Here is a 21,712-nt window from a genome sequence, read left to right on the forward strand (position 1 = left end):
CCCCCCAGGTCCAGAGCTGGCCCCTCTGCCCAATGCGCCAACTGCCTAGCCAAGTGTGACGGCGCGTTGGGGGTCCCCCGTCTCCTGCACCCCGAAATGGCACGAACAGACTGCACCAGCCGGTGGAATAGTGGAAGTTTATTGCCTCTCCAGGATACAGCACAGCACAGATGGAATCTGGTCACAGAGCTGGGCTAGGATGCCTCAGGCCCCCTTGAGATGGGGGAGACTGGGCCCCTAAATCCCAGCCTGTTGCCTAGGCTGCTTCCTCCATGATACCAGACAGAGACTAACCCCCTCTCTTCCAGCCCTGCCCCCAGCCAGGCACGGCATTCCCTCTTCCTTTGTTTCTCTCCCTGGGGGGTAGCTGGTCAGACAGGTTTGGAGCCCCCTTTGCATAATGACCCACCCCCTGCCCTGCTGGGTCGTGCTACAGACAGCAGAGGTCGCCCACAGCCCCAGCAAGGTACCCCAACTACATCATACCCGGCACCTCTGGGAGACAAGGCGGCTGAATGCGGCGAAGGGCCGTTTGGGTTACAAACAGCCTGTCTCCTCGGGAAGGCTGCAGTGATACTGGCTAATGGACTAACCGTTCGCCGCTGCCTCAGGCCCAAATGAACTGAGCGGTGGAATTAGCTGACTCAGGAGCTCTGGGAAACGTGCTCCCGAGAGCCCCGCAGCAGGCGGCAGCGGCTGGAAGTCGACCGTCTGCTGGCTGAGGCTGGGAAGCGCCCGACTTCCCCTCCCCAGCCCGTTCCCCAGGAAAGCCGGGCGCGGTGGCTGTTCCGGCCCCTGGCCCGGCTCACGGAGCTAAAGCGCCGTCGTCGTGGCCGTTGCTACGGGCTCTCCTCTGCGTTTCCGTCGCGGGGCGTCCCGGCCCAGCTCTGCGCTGCGGCTGAGCCCTGTGAAACCAGGCGGCTGACGGGCTTAGGTCTCGGATGGAGCCAATGGGGCTTTGGAAACGCGGCGCCTCGGCAGCTTCCGCTGAGCTCAGTGGGCCCCGTGGCGGGACCGGCCGTGGGCATCGCGCTGGTAATTTAGTGACATGACGCCGGGGGCCCCAGTCCCCGATCCTGGCACAGACTAAAATGCCGGCCCCTCCCCCGACGCGCCCAGTCCAGTAGTGCCCGGGCCTTTCACAGTCCAAACCGCGCAGCCGTGGCCCTGCCTTTGGACAGTTCACCACATGGCCACGGAGCCTTTGGAAGGCCGAGGCGGCCGGGAGCCGGGAACCAGGTCTCGCAGGCTGCCCGGCGCCTCCTGCTTGAGAAGAGCTTTTGCCAGCGGCAGGGAGCGGGCACTGGGGTCGTGTTCACACGGCTGCCTCTGAGCTAAAATGGAACCGCCCCACCCCCAGCACAAGGGAGCTGCCGCAGAGACCCCGGCATCTGGCCGTCTGCCGTTGTGAACGCCTGCGAGTCCCTGAAAGGGTCGCTCAGTGCCACAGCCCCTGGGACGGGTTTCCATCGGTGGGAGCTGCAACCAGCCACGGCCACGGCGGGCGCCCAACCCCGCGGCGGGCGCAAGTTGGCAAAAGGGAGGCGCTGGGTCTGAGATTCCAAAGCTGTGTGTGGTGGGGGCCAGCGCCTCGCCCTGCAACAGGTCAGAGACTCGTCAGTGGGACCGTCTGCGCTAGGGCCCGAGCCAGGCCAGCTTGTGCGAGAGCACGGCCCGTTCCGCCAGCGGCGACATGGCTTGGCAACGACCTGGCCCGAGCTGCTGTTCTGAAGCAGCTTCCGGGGGTTGTGCCTTGTCTCTGTTTTGCAGTGTGCGCTGTGCAGTGTAACACGCTACTCAGAAGAGTCAAAATGAACCCTCCGAATTCCTGACTTCCCCCCACAGTTTGCCTCCGTGGAGGATTTTGAAACTGGGTTTGTTCTGAATGCAAATGAGGCCAGAGTCTGAAATCCCAGAATGCTTTAGGGGAGCGGAACTCTTGCCCCTGCCCGTCTGGCGCCCGCTAATACACAATACCAGCCCGGCAACCAGCTATGGCCGTGCACCTCTGTCACCGCGGGAGGCGGGGTTTCCTCGGTGAAGGCTGAGCGGGGAGCGAGGGATGGGACTTATACCCCAGCGAGCGGGCTGGAGCGGCCGGGGCGGGGAGAGCCGAGATCGAGCAGCGCTGTGGGCAGGCCGGTGTGTGGCACAGCTCAGCAATGCTCCTCGGCCGTGTTGGCTGCCCTCCCGTTTCCATGCAGGCTAGCTCGGTGCGCGCTGGCACAACTGTGGGCGCTCAAGCAGGAGAATCACACCCACCCCCCTCTCATATGTAGACACAGCCGGGGGGGGGTGACAGGGAGGGCCAGGGCCGAAGCCCCCTGCTGCAGGCTTGTGGCCTTGTGGGATGGCGCATCGGGGAGCCCCCAACCCTGCACCCCCGTCTGCAGCAAGATGCGACTCTGCCGGGCAGTAGAATCGAGAGGGGTTATTGCTGCTCCGAGACACTGCGCCGCATGGGGCCGATGCAGACCTGTGCGGACAGGCCGACAGCCCTGGTCCCCTTGGGGGAAGGGGTGATAGGCCCCTCAATCCCCCTACTCTGGTCAGTCTGCTTCCCCCACGCGCTGCCTCTGCCCAGGCCCCGCCCCCAGCCAGGTGCCGTCTCCCCCTGGGAAGAGCCTTGTTCCCTGCTCAGGCTGGGACTGGGTGTCTGGGCCAATCCACAGGTGGGTGAGTTGGTGGGAATCGCGCAGCGCAGCCAGGTGGGGGCACCGGGTTACAGAGTGGACCCCCCCCCCCACTGTGTCACGCCTTGCCCCACCCCATCCCAGGGAAAAGAGCAGCGGAGAAGTCCTCCAGGCAAGCTAGAGTGGCTGCCTCTGCTGCAGCCAATCAGGGCCTAGCAAGCTGGTATAAAGCTGCTGCTGGGCCGGGGCCAGGCAGTTCCCTGCTGCAGCTCAAGGCAGGCAGGCCCAGGGACTGGCTGGGAAGGCAGCGGTACCTTGGACAGCGCAGTCCTGGCTGCAGCCCAGGCCCAGCCATGGGGGACTAGGGCGAATTGCAGAGCCCTGGCCAGGGGCTTGAGGACTGTGAGACAAAGCCCTGAGCCAGGGCAAGGCTGGAGCGGCTCCTTGGGACGTGGCCCAGGGACTGAGGAGTAGTGGGCAGTAAGGACTGTAGCAGGCAGCTGCTAGTCACAGGGTCCCTGGGCTGAGACCCAGAGGAGCGGACAAGCTGGGTCCCCTTCCCCAACCCCAGTAGCTGCTCGGGCGGCTGGCAACAGAGAAGAAAGGGCAGCCGGGCCCCCGGAGCCAGTCACCACAGTGGGTGCTTGTGGGCACGTGTCCTCAGCCAACGGGCGCTCGAGAGGGGGCCCTTGGCAGGCGGATCCCCAGACCCAATGACACTGTCAGGAGGGAGAAATTGTGGGTGATTTCAACGTGATGTTGGCGGTGGAGCAGCACCCGATGGGAGAGGGTTTGTCGCTTCCTCCCGTGCTGTTAAACCGTGGAACGAATCCAGCGGCTGGGTCAGTTCTGTGGGTGTATTCGATTCACCTGCCGCCTTTCCCTTGCTCCTTCAGAGCCAGGGTTCGTTTCACGGCTTCTCTTCCGCACGCAGGGCAGCTCTTTGCTGCATCCCCCTCTGGGGTGCGAGCGCTCCCCGGTCATAGCACGCCTAACTCTTGCCCGGCTTCTCTTGGCTCGTTCTCTTGTGGGATTCGATGCTCGTTGGTTTCTGGCCTGGATGTTACCTGCTCCTTTCTTGCGAATTGCCGATTTCCCAGCTGCTCAGAGTGGGAAATGTTGGCTCTCTCCGCGCTTTGTTTTTCAGAAGTAAAATCTTCTAAAAATTGCCTTTGAAATCAACTGGGAAAGACGTCGAGCAGCGTGGGCGTCGGTGCTGAGCTGCCGCTCCAGAGCTCCGAGAATAGATGCTACAGAAGGGAAGGCAAGAAAGAATCTGCAGCAAGGGAGGGTTAGGTTGGCTATTCGGGAACGTTCCTGCGACCAGCATCCCCAACCTCTGGCATCACCTTCCCCGGCAGGCTGCAGGATCCCCGCCCGGGGCAGGGCGTGTTTGAGACCAGGGCTGGTTTAGAGCTCCTTGGCCCTGCCTCGCTGCAGGGGACTGGACTTGACTTTTTGGGGTCCCTTCCCACCTCATCTTGCTGAGTCCATGAACCTAGTGGCTGGTAAAGCCCAGAGTTCCCGACAAACAAAACCACCGCGGTCCCAGAGCCGGGCTCCAGTGGGCTCCACAGGGCTAGATTCACTAAGAAAACCAAGGGGCTGGCTGCACGTTTCCCAGCTGGGTTCTGTTAGAAAATGGGGGGTTGCCAGAAAGTGTCGGATTTTGCAGGGAAAAAAATAGATTTTGAAAGAAAAGCAAACCAAAAGCGAAACACGGTGACTTGGAGCGCCTAGTTTCATTTCCCCCTGTTCCTGTTCTCCTTCGAGGGCCAGGCTCCCTTGCCAGACTACATGTCCCATGATGCAATGCTCTCCCAAATATGAGTAGACATGATTCATCTCCAGCCAGCATGCCGAGGAGCTCACGCTACAGCCCCGTAAGGCACCATGGCAGCGGAGCCTCATACTTGGGTTACAATCGTTTTCTTGATGTTTTGCTGAAAAATGGAACCGTTCTATGGACAATTTTGATAAAACCCCAAGTGATTTGGTTTTGTCAGTGTGTGTGGGGGGGTGAAAGCCCCGTTTCTGGCTAGAGAAATCTGTTTTCAGGGAGGCCAGGTCCCTTGATGGCTCGTGGCCAGGGAGGTGTCCCTGGTCTCCGTGCGTCAGAGGCTGGGAGGGATCACTTGACAGTTCCCTGTTCTGTGCACTCCCTCTGGGGCACCTGGCACTGGCCCCTTGGGCCGACAGGACCCTGGGTGGATGGACCGTTGGTCTGACCCCGTCCGGCCGCTCCCACGTGCTTTTAAGAATGTAAGCTTAGCCTGCTAGGATGAGCATGGGCAATGGCCGGTCGCTGTCCTCTCTGTGCCAGCCCCGCCCATGGCTGAGGTCGCTCTCACGTCCCTGCTCCGTCGTCTGGCCTCACGCCTCAGTCTTGCCAGTGTGCGGCTCTCCTCTGGACTCTCCAGGTTGTCCCCCTCGGTCCCTGAGCGCGGCGCCCAGGGCCCACCGGCGTCTTGACAACTCGCTCCTGGGCTCAACATGCCACCAACTGATCTGCACCCTTTTTGCAGCACTTTGACGACTGCCCCCCCGCCTGCCCACGTAGTCCTGCCACCTCGCCGCCGTGCCGGTGTGTGTCTGGCGTCCCCTCCCCTGTGGAACGCTTGGCACGTCTTTGTCCAACGGCCGCCCAGTGCCCTCGTGACGTCCGTGTCGCGAGCCTCCCGGCAGACGTTCAGTCACGTTTCTAATCTGCCAGGGTGGGTATTTGCTGCTTCCGGCCTTCTCGTGTCACTCCCAAAGGGACGCACCAAGGCCCCCGACTCCATGAGATTCTGAACAAAAGGGAAAGCCAGGAGGGGTGGGGCGGGGCATGTCAGGCTTGGGCGTCTCCCTGCACCTGACCACGCCGCCCCCGGGACTGGGCGTTGGCAAACGGCTGCTGCTGGGGACGGCCCAGAGTGTCGCTGCTCTCGAGCGTTCCCAGATTTCCCAGCACATCTGGCATCCGAGCGCCACCTCCCCTCCGAGCACCCAGCCCCCTTCCTGGCACCAGCCGGCTAGGAAGTTTCCCAAGGTGCCCGGGAGAGTCCAACCTGGACTGCTCACCACCAGCCGCCAGCATGTGGGCCGCTCCCGCAGGTTTGTGTAACTCTGGTCTGCCAGTCGCACCAGGGCTCTCGCCAGCCTGGGTCACGCTGCAGGGAGACCCGAACGCGCCTCCCCCCCCCCGCACTGACCCCTAATGCGAGTCCTGCCCATCCAGCAGGTGGTCCACAAATAGAACTGAGACACGACCTGAGCGTGAGGCATGAAGAGCCCCGGTGCTGTGCCTCAGACCCCTGTATGGGGTGAAACAATAAGCCAGTTGTTGAGCTGCAAAGCGATACGGTCAAAGCCAGCAGAAGTCACGAGGCAGAAACAGCAGAAACGGTTCCAAGAAAAATAGAGAAAAGTCTTTCTATTAGCGACTTGCGAAACTGAGCTGCCAAGCAAACTCTCCCGCCACAGGCTGCCAAGCTCTCTGGCCAACTCCCGCCAGGACCTCGGGCCCAGGGCCCAGGGGCTGTTCCGTCGCCTTCCCCGGCGCAGGGGGTGAGCGCTAAGGAAGAGAGGAGCCGTCAGCGCTGTGCCCCTCGTACGTTCCAGTGCCCCTCTTGGGAGGAAGTCCCTGGCTAGGCAGTTGGATTGGGTGTTACTGCGCTGAGCGTCCTTTGTTTTCCCTTCCTGCTTGAGGACTATTCTTATTGCTTGCAAGTGAATTCGGGCAGCCACACCTTCCCTTTGTGTAGGATGAGACCTGCTGTGACAAGGCATTCGGGGTTCCCCTGATGCTGCACTCATGCACTCCCCCTCCCCCAGGCCAATCGATCTGTGTCCTGGCCCCGCCCCTTTCCGCCCAAGGCCCCACCCCTTCTGGGGGGGCCTAGGGCCACTTCAAACATTTCTGAAGTTGCCCCCCCGTCTAAAATTATTGCCTGCCCTTGTATTAGGAGAATAGTGACCAGCAAATTGTGAGTCTTGTGATACTTCCGAGGCTCGCCCGCGCTGAGCACCGCGAGGGGCGGGGTCTGAATACAGGGACAGGCTCTCGTCACCCCCCATTTCAGACACGCTCATTGACAAACTGGCTCTTCCGTCTCCACTGCGCTCTCGCAAGCCGCCGCCCCGGCCTCTGGGCTCCTGGTGGAGACGCAGGCGTGCCCCACGGACGAGGCGCCGCGCCGCATGGAGCGATCCACGGGAATGCAGGCGTGGGCCTGGGGAGACACCTTTGCTAACCTGGCCCAGAGCCATGCTGCCCATTACAGCGGGGACACGGCCTGGGGGGGTCGCTCACACGACTTTCCAGGCCCGTCACGCTCTCCCGTCTCTGTGGGAGCGCAGAGAACCCCAGCCCTGTGCGCTTGGAGATCCCAGCCCTCGGCGCTCGCGTACGGGGCCCACGCTGCCTGGGCGGATCTCGCCAAGGCTCTCAGTGGCAGGACTCCACCCTCAGCGCAGCTCTCGCTGGCCTGGCTCCAGGAGGCTCAGCTGCCGGCGTGTGAACTGGGACGAGATGTGCTGTCGGTTTTTACACCTCGCACGCGGATGTGCTGAGAGGCTGCCAGGAATCTGGCTCGCTGAAGGAACGTGCAAAACGCCGCACGGCGGCGGGCTGAGCCCGCTCCCACAGCCGGCTATTCGCGGGGCAGTGTCCCGTTGCTTTTAATAGCAGACGCACTGACAGGCAGCAGCTTGCGACCCTTTGAACGGCAGCGGGACCCTGCCGGCAACTTCCACACCTGGGTTCCGCTCCAGCTTGCGGGGTAGCCCAACCGGCCTGAAATCACAACACAGGCCGTCCTCCGGCTCCAGCCAATGAGGACCGGCACTTGCAGCCTTCTGAACTGACACCCCAATCGGCTCGCCACATTGGTCCTGGCCTCCCAGCGTTGGTCCCTCAGCGGGGTGGGTTGTGGGTCTGAGTTCCGGCATTTCTACTTACGATGCAACTTTCTGGAACCGCCTGGAATGCAAAATTTCAGCCGTGCATGAAGGCAGAATCCCCACAGCCCCTTAAGCAAGGGAACCAGCCATCCAAATGGTAATAGCGAGACGCTCTTTATCTGATGGACTTCCTCATGGCCAGGCCCCAGTCACAGAGGAGCGGGGGCTTGTGCCCAGGTGCGACCCACTGCACACGGAGGAGGGCGGGACTCATGGCCAGGTGCGACCCACTACACGGGGGGGGGGGGACTCATGCCCAGGTGCGACCCACTGCACACGGAGGAGGGCGGGACTCATGGCCAGGTGTGACCCACTGCACACGGAGGAGGGCGGGACTCATGGCCAGGTGCGACCCACTGCACCCGGAGGAGGGCGGGACTCATGGCCAGGTGCGACCCACTGCACACGGAGGAGGGGGGGACTCATGGCCAGGTGCGACCCACTGCACACGGAGGAGGGGGCCTCGTGCCCAGGTGCGACCCACTGCACACGGAGGAGGGGGCCTCGTGCCCAGGTGCGACCCACTGCACACGGAGGAGGGGACCTTGTGTCCAGGTGCGACCCACTGCACACGGAGGAGGGGGCCTCGTGCCCAGGTGCGACCCACTGCACACGGAGGAGGGGGCCTTGTGCCCAGGTGCGACCCACTGCACACGGAGGAGGGGGCCTCGTGCCCAGGTGCGACCCACTGCACACGGAGGAGGGCGGGACTCGTGCCCAGGTGCGACCCACTGCACACGGAGGAGGGGGCCTCGTGCCCAGGTGTGACCCACGGCACACGGAGGAGCCTCGTGCCCAGACGCGACCCAGCGCACAAAAGCCGCCCACGTAACATTCCTTGTTTCTGTGGCCGAGGAGGGCGGCAGCCTCCTCCACGCGGTGCAGCCTGACAGGAGCCACCTTTCCCGCCTGCTGCTCAGGCCGGGGTGGGTTTTAGGGGCTCACCGAGGCCTGTGGCGGCTGCGTGGCTGGTGGAAGGGCCGGCGCGGCCGAGGAGCCAGGTGGCAGCGCCGTGGGTGACGGGTGAGGCGCCCTGCGCGATGCCCCTGACTGGTACCGTGTACCTGGAGCTGCACTATTCCGATTAGCCCCCTGCCCAGACGCGAGCCACGTGTGGCGCCCTGCCTGGGGAAACGCCCCCGCCCTCACGTCAGGCGCTTGGCCAAGCAGCAAGGCCTGGGGATTTTCCCAGCGCTTTTCCCCGGCTTCCAGAGAACACCGTTCAGCCAGCGACCGCGGGCTGTGCAAGGAGCGTGGCTGCACGCTGCCCTTCCTGCCACTCGGCTCCGCCGTGGGCTCCTTCCAGCCGGGGCCACAGCCTGCCCGGCAGCCAGGGCGTTGGGCGCAGCTGCACTCAAGTGCATGGGAAGCCGGGGCCCAGGAAGGATGAGCCGGCTGTGCGGGAGCCAGCGCCCCGTCCAACGCGCGCTGAATGGCCCCAGCTCGTTCATCGTGTTCTCTGCCCCTCGGCCCTGTTAGCTCCCCCCCGCTGGCCCGGCAGGACTCCGGGCAGGCTGCTCTTTAAGCCCCAGAGGCTGCGCCGGTCCTTAGAGCTGCTTCTCCCCAGCCTGCGCCCAGCCCCGCTCATGTGCTGCTCGGTGTTGTGTTCGCTTCGCGCGCTCTGCTCCCAAGGCACGAGGCTGATCAATCAGAGGAGACAGCTCTCCTAATGGAGTCCCTCCGCCGCGGCCCTTTTCGCAGCCTCGTGGATTGGCATTTGGCTGCTCCGAATTGCTTCAGGAGCGAGACGGCGAAAGAGACAAATGCAGGCGCCACGGGACGCGGCCGGAAAGCAAAGCACTGGCGCCAGTGTCTGCATGCCAAGCAGTGGCATCCGAGCTGTGCCTGGGCGCCCCCCCCCAGCCCTGCGCACCGAGCTGCTGGACTTCAGTCACCAGGCTACTCGGGCAGCATACTAGGAAGCCCACAGAGCAGAGAAGCCACTTGGGAGGCCCTGTGGCCTGGTAGCTGGAGTGCAGTGGGGGGGAGGGCAGGCCCCTCCTGATCTAAGTTCTATTCCCAGCTGTGCCACCGGCCTGATTAGTCATTGCACAGCTCCGTGCCTCAGTTTCCCCATGTGTTTAATGAGGGTAACGACGCTGACCTCATTTGCACAGCACTCTGAGATTTACCGGCAGTCTGACTCTGGGCTGGTACTCACTTTCTCACTGGTCACCGACTGACCTGGGTCAAAGGTCTGTGCTCGGTGGTTGGTATCACACTGTCTAGCCCCGGCACAGACATCCCGATCTAATAGCGATCAGACTTGGAGGGGGTGGATGTGTATTGGTCAGTTTCACCAGACGCGATTCCCTGGCTCCTAGCTGCCGTCCGCAGACAGGCCAAGGCAGGAGCCCGCGGCCGGAGAGCGCCTGGAGCGGGGCTGGAGATCGGTGTGGTGGGCTGACGTGGTGTTGACAATTTGTGCTTTAACGGTTACAGAGCTTTGGCGTTTTGAATCTCGGCCTCTCCTGTCACCAGAGAATCGACCCCCCCCCCCAATCCCTCTCAGCGCCGAATCTGTAGGTGGATGGAGACGGATTCCAAAGCGCAGGCCGGTTTTCTGGGACCTGTGTAACGTCAAAAGAGAATTGTGCTCAGCCACCTGCGACCGGCCAGTGGCAAATCCTGCGCGCGAGGCAGCCGGGCATTTCGCAATACAAGGCAGGGCCCTGGGAGATGGCCCCCGTGGTGCAGGCGCTGGGCCCTGTGCCTGGAGTGGGTGGGGCTCCGCCCAGGGCCACGTGGGGCTCCGCCCAGGGCCACGTGGGGCTCCGCCCAGGGCCACACCTTCCGGGAGACTTGGGCCCCTCGGTTTGCAGCGCCATCCAATCAACCCAACGAGTGTTTTTCACCCCGCACCCGCCTCAGGGCGTTTCCTAGGGCAGACGCTTAAAAGTGACGGTTAAGCGGGACCCCGTGGGTGTGGTGCAGCGGGTCTGGCTGGGCTGGCGTGCCCCCACCGGCGCTGAGAGTGGGGGGCTGCTCCCGCCCAGCCAGGCCCACCGCGCGGCCGGCTGATCTGGCTAGGGCGGGCTGAGCCTGCAGCGGGTGGAGGGGCGGCTGCTGGGGGCAAGGGGGATGCTCCAGCCCAGCTGGGCTACCGGTTATCCAGTTACCAGTGAGCATCACCCAGTCCCGGCCCTGTCTGACTCCCCCTGGAACACTGCGGGTGGCGATGGGGAAGCGGCCTCAGGCCACATCCCACAAACTGTTCCCTGTGGGGCCGGCGAGTGCGAGTCTCCCGCCCTCCCTCCCCAGAGCCCGACGAGCGCCCTGCAGGAGGAGGGGGCCAGGCACCTGCTTCCTGTGTCCCTGGAATTGGTGAATATCCTGGGGGTGGGGACGGAGCCTGTGGATGTCAGGGCCTCTGGGCATGGCCTGTGCGGTGTTTTCCCCGCGGTGCTCTGCGGCGCGATCCGCTCCCAGGCTGAGCGCCGAGGCCGCAGGCGTGGCGCTGGTAGGGGAAGGGCGGCCGAGGCCACAGGCGTGGCGCTGGTAGGGAAGGGCGGCCGAGGCCGCAGGCGTGGCGCTCGTACGGGAAGGGCGGCCGAGGCCCCAGGCGTGGCGCTGGTAGGGAAGGGCGGCCGAGGCCGCTGGCGTGGCACTCGTACGGGAAGGGCGGCCGAGGTCGCAGGCGTGGCGCTGGTAGGGAAGGGCGGCCGAGGCCGCTGGCGTGGCGCTGGTAGGGGAAGGGCGGCCGAGGCCGCAGGCGTGGCGCTGGTAGGGGAGGGGCTGCCGAGGCCGCAGGCGTGGCGCTCGTAGGGGAGGGGGCTGCCGAGGCCGCAGGCGTGGCGCTCGTAGGGAAGGGGCGGCCGAGGCTGCAGGCGTGGCGCTTGTAGGGGAAGGGGCTGCCGAGGCCGCAGGCGTGGCGCTCGTAGGGGAAGGGGCTGCCGAGGCCGCAGGCGTGGCACTCGTACGGGAAGCGCGGCCGAGGTCGCAGGCGTGGCGCTGGTAGGGGAAGGGCGGCCGCAGGCGTGGCGCTCGTAGGGAAGGGCGGCCGAGGCCCCAGGCGTGGCGCTCGTAGGGAAGGGGCTGCCGAGGCCGCTGGCGTGGCGCTCATAGGGAAGGGGCTGCCGAGGCCGCAGGCGTGGCGCTCGTAGGGAAGGGGCGGCCGAGGCCGCAGGTGTGGCGCTGGTAGGGGAAGGGCGGCCGAGGCCGCAGGCGTGGCGCTCGTACGGGAAGGGCGGCCGAGGCCCCAGGCGTGGCGCTGGTAGGGAAGGGCGGCCGAGGCCGCTGGCGTGGCACTCGTACGGGAAGGGCGGCCGAGGTCACAGGCGTGGCGCTGGTAGGGAAGGGCGGCCGAGGCCCCAGGCGTGGCGCTCGTAGGGGAAGGGCTGCCGAGGCCGCAGGCGTGGCGCTGGTAGGTGAAGGGCGGCCGAGGCCGCAGGCGTGGCGCTGGTAGGGAAGGGCGGCCGAGGCCGCTGGCGTGGCACTCGTACGGGAAGGGCGGCCGAGGCCGCAGGCGTGGCGCTGGTATGGGAAGGGCGGCCGAGGCCGCTGGCGTGGCGCTGGTAGGGGAAGGGCGGCCGAGGCCGCTGGCGTGGCGCTCGTAGGGAAGGGGCTGCCGAGGCCGCAGGCGTGGCGCTCGTATGGGAAGGGCGGCCGAGGCCGCAGGCGTGGCACTCGTAGGGAAGGGGCTGCCGAGGCCGCAGGCGTGGCGCTGGTAGGGGAAGGGCGGCCGAGGCCACAGGCGTGGCGCTCGTACGGGAAGGGCGGCCGAGGCCCCAGGCGTGGCGCTGGTAGGGAAGGGGCTGCCGAGGCCGCTGGCGTGGCACTCGTACGGGAAGGGCGGCCGAGGCCGCTGGCGTGGCGCTCGTAGGGGAGGGGCTGCCGAGGCCACAGGCATGGCGCTCGTAGGGGAGGGGCTGCCGAGGCCACTGACGTGGCGCTCGTAGGGAAGGGGCTGCCGAGACCGCAGGCGTGGCGCTCGTAGGGGAGGGGCTGCCGAGGCCGCAGGCGTGGCGCTCGTAGGGAAGGGGCGGCCGAGGCCGCAGGCGTGGCGCTCGTAGGGGAAGGGGCTGCCGAGGCCGCTGGCGTGGCGCTTGTACGGGAACGGCGGCCGAGGCCACAGGCGTGGCGCTCGTAGGGAAGGGGCTGCTGAGGCTGCAGGCGTGGCGCTCGTAGGGAAGGGGCGGCCGAGGCCGCAGGCGTGGCGCTGGTAGGGGAAGGGCGGCCGAGGCCGCAGGCGTGGCGCTGGTAGGGGAGGGGCTGCCGAGGCCGCAGGCGTGGCGCTCGTAGGGGAGGGGCTGCCGAGGCCGCAGGCGTGGCGCTCGTAGGGGAGGGGCTGCCGAGGCCGCAGGAGTGGCGCTCGTAGGGGAGGGGCTGCCGAGGCCGCAGGAGTGGCGCTCGTAGGGAAGGGGCGGCCGAGGCTGCAGGCGTGGCGCTCGTAGGGGAAGGGGCTGCCGAGGCCGCAGGCGTGGCGCTCGTAGGGGAGGGGCTGCCGAGGCCGCAGGCGTGGCGCTCGTAGGGAAGGGGCTGCCGAGGCCCCTGACGTGGCGCTCGTAGGGAAGGGGCTGCCGAGGCCGCAGGCGTGGCGCTCGTAGGGAAGGGGCTGCCGAGGCCGCAGGCGTGGCACTCGTAGGGAAGGGGCTGCCGAGGCCGCAGGCGTGGCGCTGGTAGGGGAAGGGCGGCCGAGGCCGCAGGCGTGGCGCTCGTACGGGAAGGGGCTGCCGAGGCCGCAGGCGTGGCGCTCGTAGGGAAGGGGCTGCCAAGGCCGCAGGCGTGGCGCTCATAGGGGAGGGGCTGCCGAGGCCGCAGGCGTGGCGCTCGTAGGGGAGGGGCTGCCGAGGCCGCAGGCGTGGCGCTGGTAGGGGAAGGGCGGCCGAGGCCGCAGGCGTGGCGCTCGTAGGGAAGGGCGGCTGAGGCCGCAGGCGTGGCGCTGGTAGGGGAAGGGCGGCCGAGGCCGCAGGCGTGGCGCTCGTAGGGAAGGGCGGCCGAGGCCGCAGGCGTGGCGCTCGTAGGGGAGGGGCTGCCGAGGCCGCAGGCGTGGCGCTCGTAGGGGAAGGGCGGCCGAGGCCGCAGGCGTGGCGCTCGTAGGGAAGGGGCGGCCGAGGCCGCAGGCGTGGCGCTTGTAGGGGAAGGGGCTGCCGAGGCCGCAGGCGTGGCGCTCGTAGGGGAAGGGGCTGCCGAGGCCGCTGGCGTGGTGCTCGTAGGGGAGGGGCTGCCGAGGCCGCAGGCGTGGCGCTCATAGGGAAGGGGCTGCCGAGGCCGCTGGCGTGGTGCTCGTAGGGAAGGGGCTGCCGAGGCCGCAGGCGTGGCGCTCGTAGGGGAGGGGCTGCCGAGGCCGCAGGAGTGGCGCTCGTAGGGGAGGGGCTGCCGAGGCCGCAGGAGTGGCGCTCGTAGGGAAGGGGCGGCCGAGGCTGCAGGCGTGGCGCTCGTAGGGGAAGGGGCTGCCGAGGCCGCAGGCGTGGCGCTCGTAGGGAAGGGGCTGCCGAGGCCGCAGGCGTGGCGCTCGTAGGGAAGGGGCTGCCGAGGCCCCTGACGTGGCGCTCGTAGGGAAGGGGCTGCCGAGGCCGCAGGCGTGGCGCTGGTAGGGAAGGGCGGCCGAGGCCGCTGGCGTGGCACTCGTACGGGAAGGGCGGCCGAGGTCACAGGCGTGGCGCTGGTAGGGGAAGGGCGGCCGAGGCCGCTGGCGTGGCGCTGGTACGGGAAGGGGCTGCCGAGGCCGCAGGCGTGGCGCTCGTAGGGAAGGGGCTGCCAAGGCCGCAGGCGTGGCGCTCATAGGGAAGGGGCTGCCGAGGCCGCAGGCGTGGCGCTGGTAGGGAAGGGCGGCCGAGGCCGCTGGCGTGGCGCTGGTAGGGGAAGGGCGGCCGAGGCCGCAGGCGTGGCGCTCGTACGGGAAGGGCGGCCGAGGCCGCTGGCGTGGCGCTCGTATGGGAAGGGAGGCCGGGGCCGCTGGCGTGGCGCTCGTAGGGAAGGGCGGCCGAGGCCGCAGGCGTGGCGCTGGTAGGGGAGGGGCTGCCGAGGCCGCAGGCGTGGCGCTGGTAGGGGAGGGGCTGCCGAGGCCGCAGGCGTGGCGCTGGTAGGGGAAGGGCGGCCGAGGCCGCTGGCGTGGCACTCGTACGGGAAGGGCGGCCGAGGCCGCTGGCGTGGCGCTCGTAGGGAAGGGGCTGCCGAGGCCACAGGCGTGGCGCTCGTATGGGAGGGGCGGCCGAGGCCCCAGGCGTGGCGCTCATAGGGAAGGGGCTGCCGAGGCCACTGACGTGGCGCTCGTAGGGAAGGGGCTGCCAAGGCCGCTGGCGTGGCGCTTGTACGGGAAGGGCGGCCGAGGCCGCTGGCGTGGCGCTCGTAGGGAAGGGGCTGCCGAGGCCGCTGGCGTGGCGCTGGTAGGGGAAGGGCGGCCGAGGCCACAGGCGTGGCGCTCGTACGGGAAGGGCGGCCGAGGCCCCAGGCGTGGCGCTGGTAGGGAAGGGGCTGCCGAGGCCGCAGGCGTGGTGCTCGTAGGGGAGGGGCTGCCGAGGCCGCAGGCGTGGCGCTCGTAGGGGAGGGGCTGCCAAGGCCGCAGGCGTGGCGCTCGTAGGGGAGGGTCTGCCGAGGCCGCAGGCGTGGCGCTCCTAGGGGAGGGGCTGCCGAGGCCGCAGGCGTGGTGCTCGTAGGGGAGGGGCTGCCGAGGCCGCAGGCGTGGCGCTCGTAGGGAAGGGGCGGCCAAGGCCGCAGGCGTGGCGCTCGTAGGGGAAGGGGCTGCCGAGGCCGCAGGCGTGGCGCTCGTATGGGAAGGGCGGCCGAGGCCGCAGGCGTGGCGCTCTTAGGGAAGGGGCTGCCGAGGCCGCAGGCGTGGCGCTGGTAGGGGAAGGGCGGTCGAGGCCCCAGGCGTGGCGCTGGTAGGGAAGGGGCTGCCGAGGCCGCAGGCGTGGCGCTCGTAGGGAAGGGGCTGCCGAGGCCGCAGGCGTGGCGCTCGTAGGGGAGGGGCTGCCGAGGCCGCAGGAGTGGCGCTCGTAGGGGAGGGGCTGCCGAGGCCGCAGGAGTGGCGCTCGTAGGGAAGGGGCGGCCGAGGCCGCTGGCGTGGCGCTCGTAGGGAAGGGGCTGCCGAGGCCGCAGGCGTGGCGCTCGTAGGGAAGGGGCTGCCGAGGCCGCAGGCGTGGCGCTCGTAGGGAAGGGGCTGCCGAGGCCCCTGACGTGGCGCTCGTAGGGAAGGGGCTGCCGAGGCCGCAGGCGTGGCGCTCGTAGGGAAGGGGCTGCCGAGGCCGCAGGCGTGGCACTCGTAGGGAAGGGGCTGCCGAGGCCGCAGGCGTGGCGCTCGTAGGGGAAGGGCGGCTGAGGCCGCAGGCGTGGCGCTCGTACGGGAAGGGGCTGCCGAGGCCACAGGCGTGGCGCTCGTAGGGAAGGGGCTGCCAAGGCCGCAGGCGTGGCGCTCGTAGGGAAGGGGCTGCCGAGGCCGCTGGCGTGGTGCTCGTAGGGGAGGGGCTGCCGAGGCCGCAGGCGTGGCGCTCGTAGGGAAGGGGCTGCCGAGGCCGCTGGCGTGGTGCTCGTAGGGAAGGGGCTGCCGAGGCCGCAGGCGTGGCGCTCGTAGGGAAGGGGCGGCCGAGGCCGCAGGCGTGGCGCTCGTAGGGGAAGGGCGGCCGAGGCCGCAGGCGTGGCGCTCGTAGGGAAGGGGCTGCCGAGGCCGCAGGCGTGGCGCTCGTAGGGAAGGGGCTGCCGAGGCCGCAGGCGTGGCGCTCGTAGGGGAAGGGCGGCCGAGGCCGCAGGCGTGGCGCTCGTAGGGAAGGGGCTGCCGAGGCCGCAGGCGTGGCGCTCGTAGGGAAGGGACTGCCGAGGCCGCAGGCGTGGCGCTCGTAGGGAAGGGGCTGCCGAGGCCGCAGGCGTGGCGCTCGTAGGGAAGGGGCTGCCGAGGCCACTGACGTGGCGCTCGTAGGGAAGGGGCTGCCGAGGCCGCTGGCGTGGCGCTCGTACGGGAAGGGGCTGCCGAGGCCGCTGGCGTGGCGCTCGTACGGGAAGGGGCTGCCGTGGCCGCAGGCGTGGCGCTCGTACGGGAAGGGGCTGCCGAGGCCACAGGCATGGCGCTCGTAGGGAAGGGGCTGCCGAGGCCACTGACGTGGCGCTCGTAGGGAAGGGGCTGCCGAGACCACTGACGTGGCGCTCGTAGGGAAGGGGCTGCCGAGGCCGCTGGCGTGGCGCTCGTACGGGAAGGGCGGCCGAGGCCGCTGGCGTGGCGCTCGTAGGGAAGGGGCTGCCGAGGCCGCTGGCGTGGCGCTGGTAGGGGAAGGGCGGCCGAGGCCGCTGGCGTGGCGCTCGTAGGGGAGGGCGGCCGAGGCCGCAGGCGTGGCACTCGTAGGGGAGGGGCTGCCGAGGCCGCAGGCGTGGCGCTCGCATGGGAAGGGCGGCCGAGGCCGCTGGCGTGGCGCTCGTAGGGAAGGGGCTGCCGAGGCTGCAGGCGTGGCGCTCGTAGGGGAAGGGCGGCTGAGGCCGCAGGCGTGGCGCTCGTAGGGGAGGGGCTGCCGAGGCTGCAGGCGTGGCGCTCGTAGGGGAGGGGCTGCCGAGGCCGCAGGCGTGGCGCTCGTAGGGGAGGGGCTGCCGAGGCTGCAGGCGTGGCCCTCATAGGGGAAGGGCGGCTGAGGCCGCAGGCAGCTTAGCAACAGGCTGCTCTTCGGCAAGGCCCCTCGGCCGTGGGCCCCGTGGTGGGCTATGCCGTCTGGGAAGGGCAGCGCTGAGCATGGCCACGTCCGGAAGGGAGAGGGGCTGGCAGGAGAGGGTGCCATGAGATCCCGGGGCGTCCCTGCGTGGGGCCGGGCTCAGTTCGTACAGCCCTGATCTCTAAAGGGAGCCCAGCGTCGCACCGCCTGGGTGGTTTAGGTGCCTAGAGCTCATTGTCAAAGGGGTTTAGGCCCCCGTGGGTCGTGTTCACTTGCTCCAGCCCGCTGCAGCGGCAGGCGCGTCTCCACGGCAGGGCAGGGCGCCCGCCCCACTGGCAGGGTCAGTCACTGCCGCTTGTCTCGGTTTCTCTTGCAGACGAACAAGGCCGTGGCCAAGGGCGACTTCCACCAAGCCAGCTCCAGCTCCCGGCGCGCGCTCTTCCTGGCCGTGCTGTCCATCACCATCGGCACCGGCATCTACGTGGGAGTCGCCGTGGCCCTGATCGCCTACCTGTCCAAAAACAACCACCTATGAGCCGTGAGGGGCCGGCCGGGCCGCGCTGTAGCGCCGGAAGCGAGGCCGGCTGGGACTGCGACCTCCAACGTGCCCCTGGGACGCCCGGGCTGGGACGAGGGGCCCTGGCGCTGCAGCGGGTTGATCCTGCACCTCTTCGTCTCCTGCCCCTTGGGTTATGCAATACTGTGTTTACAAGGATCTCGCTTCTGCTGCAGCATTAGAGCCTGGCCCCCCGGCTCGCCAGCTGCTCCGGGGGCCACACTGCCCTGCACTCCACCGGGAGCCCCTCACCGGCGCGTAGAGGCACGATCTGGGCAGGGACGGGTGCCCATTTCCTTCGGCCCGGAGGCGGGGGATCGAGGCTCGAGCACAGAACGGCGGCGCCGGAGGCGGGGGATCGAGGCTCGAGCACAGAACGGCGGCACCGGAGGCGGGGGATCGAGGCTCGAGCACAGAACGGCGGCGCCGAAGGCGGGGGATCGAGGCTCGAGCACAGAACGGCGGCACCGGAGGCGGGGGATCGAGGCTCGAGCACAGAACGGCGGCGCCGGAGGCGGGGGATCGAGGCTCGAGCACAGAACGGCGGTGCCGGAGGCAGAAAACGGAGCTGGGGGTGGCGCCGGAGGCGGGGGATCGAGGCTCGAGCACAGAACGGCGGCGCCGGAGGAGGAAAACGGAGCTGGGGGTTTCCTTTCCCGCATAAAAACGGGAGCAACGGGGGCGGGACCATACGCCTCCCCAGCCACGCTCAGTACGTGGAGCAAGGCACTGGCCTAGCGCGGGCCCTGGGCTCAAACCAAGCCTGCTTCAGCCAGGCGGCGCCAGGGCCGCGCCCGCGCAGGGAACACGCTCAGGCACCGGCACCGGCTTGGCCAGCAGCCCGCGGGCAGGAGTCCCCGGCCTCCCGGGGTCAGACACTTGGCCGCCCGCCCCGGAGCCGACAGACCCAGAACAGCAAAGGACGCTTCAGTCGCTCGCTCGCGCTCTCACATTCTAGCACCCCCCAACCCCAGGAGAGGACATGGGCCATTCCGCCCTCCTACCCCAGTGCCCAGGTGGACAGGAAAGGCCCCCCCCCGCCCTGCAACCCACGGACGGCAGTAAGCAGTGTCCCCTGGCCCTGCCTGGGATAACCAGCTGGTTTCCATGCTGCTTCGCCCCCCCCCCCCCCCCCCCCCCCCGACACACACGCCCTTTTCTTCAAACCTGGGGGCCAGAGAGCTCTGGCTGTGGACACAGTGACCCTCCCCTGACCATGGCACCCGGCTGATTTCCTATGGGGGGGGGGACACAGTGACCCTCCACTGACCATGGCACCCGGCTGATTTCCTATGGGGGGGGGACACAGTGACCCTCCCCTGACCATGGCACCCGGCTGATTTCCTATGGGGGGGGGGGCACAGTGACCCTCCCCTGACCATGGCACCCGGCTGATTTCCTATGGGGGGGGGGACACAGTGACCCTCCCCTGACCATGGCCCCCGGCTGATTTCCTATGGGGGGGGGACACAGTGACCCTCCCCTGACCATGGCACCCGGCTGATTTCCTATGGGGGGGGGGGACACAGTGACCCTCCACTGACCATGGCACCCGGCTGATTTCCTATGGGGGGGGACACAGTGACCCTCCCCTGACCATGGCACCCGGCTGATTTCCTATGGGGGGGGGACACAGTGACCCTCCCCTGACCATGGCACCCGGCTGATTTCCTATGGGGGGGGGGCACAGTGACCCTCCCCTGACCATGGCACCCGGCTGATTTCCTATGGGGGGGGGGACACAGTGACCCTCCCCTGACCATGGCCCCCGGCTGATTTCCTATGGGGGGGGGGACACAGTGACCCTCCACTGACCATGGCACCCGGCTGATTTCCTATGGGGGGGGGGACACAGTGACCCTCCACTGACCATGGCACCCGGCTGATTTCCTATGGGGGGGGGGACACAGTGACCCTCCACTGACCATGGCACCCGGCTGATTTCCTATGGGGGGGGGGCACAGTGACCCTCCCCTGACCATGGCACCCGGCTGATTTCCTATGGGGGGGGGACACAGTGACCCTCCCCTGACCATGGCACCCGGCTGATTTCCAATGGGGGGGGGGACACAGTGACCCTCCCCTGACCATGGCCCCCGGCTGATTTCCTATGGGGGGGGGACACAGTGACCCTCCCCTGACCATGGCCCCCGGCTGATTTCCTATGGGGGGGGGGGACACAGTGACCCTCCCCTGACCATGGCCCCCGGCTGATTTCCTATGGGGGGGGGGGGACACAGTGACCCTCCACTGACCATGGCCCCCGGCTGATTTCCTATGGGGGGGGGGGACACAGTGACCCTCCACTGACCATGGCCCCCGGCTGATTTCCTATGGGGGGGGGGGGACACAGTGACCCTCCCCTGACCATGGCCCCCGGCTGATTTCCTATTGGGGGGGGGACACAGTGACCCTCCCCTGACCATGGCACCCGGCTGATTTCCTATGGGGGGGGGGGACACAGTGACCCTCCCCTGACCATGGCACCCGGCTGATTTCCTATGGGGGGGGGGGGACACAGTGACCCTCCACTGACCATGGCCCCCGGCTGATTTCCTATTGGGGGGGGGACACAGTAACCCTCCCCTGACCATGGCACCCGGCTGATTTCCTATGGGGGGGGGGGACACAGTGACCCTCCCCTGACCATGGCACCCGGCTGATTTCCTATGGGGGGGGGACACAGTGACCCTCCACTGACCATGGCCCCCGGCTGATTTCCTATTGGGGGGGGGACACAGTGACCCTCCACTGACCATGGCACCCGGCTGATTTCCTATGGGGGGGGGGGACACAGTGACCCTCCACTGACCATGGCCCCCGGCTGATTTCCTATTGGGGGGGGGACACAGTGACCCTCCCCTGACCATGGCACCCGGCTGATTTCCTATGGGGGGGGGGGACAGTGACCCTCCCCTGACCATGGCACCCGGCTGATTTCCTATGGGGGGGGGGGACACAGTGACCCTCCACTGACCATGGCCCCCGGCTGATTTCCTATGGGGGGGGGGGACACAGTGACCCTCCACTGACCATGGCACCCGGCTGATTTCCTATGGGGGGGGGACACAGTGACCCTCCACTGACCATGGCCCCCGGCTGATTTCCTATGGGGGGGGGGGACACAGTGACCCTCCACTGACCATGGCCCCCGGCTGATTTCCTATTGGGGGGGGGACACAGTGACCCTCCCCTGACCATGGCACCCGGCTGATTTCCTATGGGGGGGGGGGACACAGTGACCCTCCACTGACCATGGCCCCCGGCTGATTTCCTATGGGGGGGGGGGGGACACAGTGACCCTCCCCTGACCATGGCCCCCGGCTGATTTCCTATGGGGGGGGGGACACAGTGACCCTCCACTGACCATGGCCCCCGGCTGATTTCCTATTGGGGGGGGGACACAGTGACCCTCCCCTGACCATGGCACCCGGCTGATTTCCTATGGGGGGGGGGACACAGTGACCCTCCACTGACCATGGCCCCCGGCTGATTTCCTATGGGGGGGGACACAGTGACCCTCCCCTGACCATGGCCCCCGGCTGATTTCCTATTGGGGGGGGGACACAGTGACCCTCCCCTGACCATGGCACCCGGCTGATTTCCTATGGGGGGGGGGGGGACACAGTGACCCTCCACTGACCATGGCCCCCGGCTGATTTCCTATGGGGGGGGACACAGTGACCCTCCACTGACCATGGCACCCGGCTGATTTCCTATGGGGGGGGGACACAGTGACCCTCCCCTGACCATGGCCCCCGGCTGATTTCCTATGGGGGGGGGGGGACACAGTGACCCTCCCCTGACCATGGCCCCCGGCTGATTTCCTATGGGGGGGGGGACACAGTGACCCTCCCCTGACCATGGCCCCCGGCTGATTTCCTATGGGGGGGGGGACACAGTGACCCTCCCCTGACCATGGCACCCGGCTGATTTCCTATGGGGGGGGGACACAGTGACCCTCCACTGACCATGGCCCCCGGCTGATTTCCTATGGGGGGGGGGAC

The 21,712-nt window shown here is 67.9% G+C and overlaps 1 protein-coding gene across 6 annotated transcripts in view; it reads left to right on the forward strand.

Moving 5' to 3' along the window:
- SYNDIG1 (synapse differentiation inducing 1) overlaps positions 1 to 18,840 on the forward strand; it is a 51,031-nt gene extending 32,191 nt beyond the window's left edge. For 4 of the 6 annotated variants that reach the window (XR_016349324.1, XR_016349326.1, XR_016349328.1 and 1 more), the window contains exons 4-5: positions 17,526 to 18,219; positions 18,292 to 18,840. Coding sequence is in view for 1 of the 6 variants with exons in the window: in XM_075925866.2 (XP_075781981.1) it covers positions 17,526 to 17,684 (159 nt within the window). In the remaining 5 variants the exon portion in view is untranslated. The other 2 variants (XR_016349327.1, XM_075925866.2) reach the window with 2 other exon arrangements.
- The last annotated feature ends 2,872 nt before the right edge of the window (positions 18,841 to 21,712 follow it).

This window comes from Pelodiscus sinensis, chromosome 3, assembly GCF_052426305.1.
Source record: "Pelodiscus sinensis isolate ZL-2025 chromosome 3, ASM5242630v1, whole genome shotgun sequence".
NCBI lineage: Eukaryota > Metazoa > Chordata > Testudines > Trionychidae > Pelodiscus > Pelodiscus sinensis.